The sequence below is a fragment of the Simochromis diagramma genome, unplaced genomic scaffold, assembly GCF_900408965.1.
Source record: "Simochromis diagramma unplaced genomic scaffold, fSimDia1.1 OVJJ01000440.1, whole genome shotgun sequence".
In the NCBI taxonomy this organism is placed as follows: Eukaryota; Metazoa; Chordata; class Actinopteri; order Cichliformes; family Cichlidae; genus Simochromis; species Simochromis diagramma.
This window is the reverse complement of record NW_024387264.1, coordinates 192,155-195,917: the sequence shown is the minus strand read 5'-3', so window position 1 is coordinate 195,917 and position 3,763 is coordinate 192,155. Positions and strand designations below refer to the sequence as shown.

Sequence of the window (3,763 nt, the reverse complement as noted above, 5' to 3'; positions counted from 1 at the left end):
ATTAGATTCCCCTTGTGTATCCAACCCCGTTAAGTCTCCCTTGTCCTTCATGTGCTTCATGTCTGTGTTTCTTATGTTGTCATGTTTGCGTTTCATTATGTTTCCCATTTTATTTTGAAAGAGGTCCTGTGTTCCTGCATTTTGTTTTACTCTTCCCCTGTGGCGTTGTTATGTTCATGTTGTGTCTACTGTGCCTTTCTGTTCCATGTTTCAGGTCCCTATGTTCTGTCTCCCCAGTCTGTTAAGTTACATGTCTTGAGTTCCGTCAGTGTGTTTCCTGTTTTACTTTCACAGTCTGTCCTATGTTAATGTTTCTAGTTTTGCTTCCCTTGTCTCGTCCTGCCTAATTACTCTCAGCTGTGCTCTCCTCCTGTGGCTCATTCCCCCTCGTTATCCCTCAGTGTATTTAAGCCCCATGTTTCTCTTTGTCAGTGTTGCGTCCTCCCTCATAGCTGTGTGATTTTTCCCTGTGGCTGCTTGTGCTTTAGTTTTCCCAGTTTAGTTTAGTTTTGTATTGTTTTTCGTGTCCCACTCCACGCCAGCAATAAAGCTGTGTTTTTTGAGTTTACTTTTTGTCTCTGCGAGTTTGCGTTTGGGTCCTACTCTTGCCTGCACACAGCCGTATTGTGACAGAATGTGCAGCAGTAGCATTGTATGCAGCAAGCAGGGGAATTCTGTACATTAGGTGAATTAAATAAGATGTCATAGTTTAGGGCCCGGACTCAAGAGGAGCCTCAAGCTCCCAAGCCTTTTTGGTCTGGACCTGGATGTGGGCAGACCATGTCAGGTCTGAGGAGATGTGGACACTGAGATACTTAAAGGACTGCACCCTCTCCACTGGATCTCCATTGATGATAATGGGCATGTAGTCTCTGTGCTGACTCCTTGATCTTGCCAATGTTCAGCTGGAGATGGTTGTCCTGGCACCATGATGACAGACTTTTCACTTCATCCATGTAGGCCGCCTCATCGCTGTTGGAGATGGCGCCACTGTGTCATCAGCAAAATTCGCAATGGTGTTGGAGCCGTGGGCGGCCACACAGTCTGAAGTGTAGCGGGAGTAGAGCAGTGGCGAGAGGACACATCGCTGTGGTGCTCCTGTGTTGATGGTGATGCCCACATAGCAAAATTGGTATGGTCCGGATCTGGCCTACACAATGTGCTTACACATGACCCACATACCGCAAAGAATGACGGCCCTTTGGTGACTCAGATCTGGTTTGCCAAAGGTTGCCCACACATGGGCCAGCACAAGGCCAGTTGCAGACACACTGGTGGTCCTTTGCTGGCTCATGTGTGAAGCTGCCATAAAAAAAAAGCCCCCCATCTTCCTTTTGCTGAAAACGTACTTAGTGCAGACACAAAACGTCCATCAGCTTCAAAGTGTGTCAGAAAAAGTCCACATGGTGACTGATGGATGAGAGAGTCCCATTGTTGTGTTGTGCACAAATCATTGAACAACACAAACACTTAGAGCTGCTTTCAGTGCTGCCTTTGTTTGTTACTGCACACATTTTCTGATGGTCCCTACTACGTCCAACGTAGCAAACGTCTCCCTGAAGCCCTTCTTAGAGACCAAAGGTTGGATCAGAGCGAGCAGCGAAAGGACACATCTATGAATGCAGTCAGAACTTTCTCACAACCTCACACTTCATCTCATCACATTTAAACACTCAGGTTTAGACTCAGGCTGTCTGTTAGTCAGTGAAACTAGAAACAGAGTCACCATTTATAACAATCTGAGCGTTAAACATCAATCTGGAGAGCATTGAAATTCGCTCAACTGTTGTCGTCTTTGCAGGTGAGATTGAACAAGAGTTTTCTCTCTGAGATAACAAGAAGACAAGGAGCATTATTTTCATCTGGATTCAGTTTGTTTCATCCGGCTGTTAAGTGTCCACCCAGTCTCATGGGTGTGAGACTGGGGTGGTGTGACCGTTTGGAGTTTCCTTGCATTTTTGAATATCATTGTTTATGTTTTAGTTCTTTTAGTCTTCCTTAGCTCCTAGGTTTCCGCGGTTTATAATCTGTGTTAAGCCTCCGTGCTGCATAGTGTGTCTTACTGTTATGTTTTATGTCTGTGGTGGTTCATGTTGTCAAGCTCGTGTTGTCATGTCTGTCTCATCATGTTTCCTGTTTATTTTGAGAGGTGTCTTGTTCATTGTATTAGTTTCACATCCCTGTCCCCCTCATTAGGTTCATGTGTGTCAGCTGTGTCCCATGTGTCCCACTCCCATATCATCATATGTGTTTTAAGTCCCCCGTCCCTTGTTCATTGTTGTGTCGTCTGTCCATCTACCCCACTTCACATCATAGGTTTCATAGTTGTTATCTTGTCGAATCATAGCGAGAGTCAAAGTAAGGTGTCAGTCAAGTTTCCCAGTTTAAGTCTAGGGTTTCCCTATTGCGGTGTTTTAAGTTCGTGAGTTTCAGCTCCAAATAAAGGCTTGTTTTGTTTTTCAAGTTAATTTGTGGCTCTCGTCGGTTGTCGGTCTCTGGGTCCTCAACAAACTCTCCACACGGTCTGCAGACGGGACAATACAGCAACAAAGCTTTTTGTTCAGTGTACACAAACAGCTGTAGCTACAGAAAAGGCAGAATGCACTGTAACAGTCCAATAGTGTTTGGGTCTATGAGGGTTAATGTTGTCATCCGTATGCGCCACTGACTCTCTCTGTGATTGTGTGGACATGTGCTTTCACGCTAGTGCATGAGGAGGGACGGATTTTATGTTTTACCTCTCCAGACACCTTTGTTTGCAACGTTATGGGTTGTACGAACACTCTGCGCTATGTTTGTTAAGCTGCAGCCGTTCAACCGGGCTTATATGGTTGATGAAGAGAAGGTATATAAAGAACACGCTGTGGAATCCCAATGCCAGTGTGAGTGTGTATTCTTTTGGCTACCCTGCTAAGTGTTTTGGCCGCCTCCTCTCAACCACTAAACGCAACCCGACGTTACAGCACCCTGTGCCCAAGAACAGCAAACCTCCATCCCTGAACAATTACCGGCCAGTTGCACTGGCTTTGGTATGAATGAAGGTGTTCGAGAGGCTGCTGAAGAACATCATCTCCTCCTACATCCCAGACACCACAAATCCGCTCCAGTTCACCTGCCGACCCAACAGATCTATCGAGGACACCATCGCCACGTCCTGCACACCACCCCCAGCCACGTGGAACAAGAAACAGGGTAACTATGGTGAGAATGCTGTTTGTTGATTATAGTTCAGCATTTAACACAATAGTGCCCAGCAGACTGTTCACAAAGCTGAGGGATCTAGGACTCAACAGCCATCTCTGTGCATGGGTGATGGACTTCCTCACTGGCAGAACTCAGGTGGTGATGTCATCCAGATATCCAGGCCTGGCATAGATGGCACTGTCTATGTGATGGCCTGCCACATCTGGCCCATTATGGTTTGGTTATGTGGCCCAGGCTCAGAGAAACAAGTCTGGCCGGGATCCGGCATCAAGCTGGTACTTCTGACGGACTGGTGTCATGGCAGAGTGTAGGTCAACCGGATGCAGGCCAGGTCTGGCAATGAGGCGCTATTTATTTCCATTGTCCATTTTAGTTAGAAGAACCAAAGCCATGTTGCAATACTATACTGCTATGGTAGCCAAAGTTTCAAATGCAGGTTTGACAGGGTTGTGAATGTAAACTTCGTCCAAAACCTAGTGAAAGTTTACTCATCCTTGCCAGTGGGTGGCTGTAGCCCTTTGGTGACCCAGACCAGGTTGTGTCAGAGGTAATTCACACA

The 3,763-nt window shown here is 46.3% G+C and overlaps 1 protein-coding gene across 1 annotated transcript in view; it reads right to left on the bottom strand.

The window, feature by feature from the left end:
• Nucleotides 1-709: 709 nt before the first annotated feature.
• Nucleotides 710-3,763, bottom strand: part of LOC120715426 — a 7,469-nt gene continuing 4,415 nt past the window's right edge. Inside the window, exons 8-9 of the mRNA XM_040002434.1 lie at nucleotides 879-990; nucleotides 710-763 (exon numbers count right to left, since the gene is read on the bottom strand). Coding sequence (XP_039858368.1) covers nucleotides 710-763; nucleotides 879-990 — 166 coding nt within the window. The remainder of the gene's footprint in view (nucleotides 764-878; nucleotides 991-3,763) is intronic.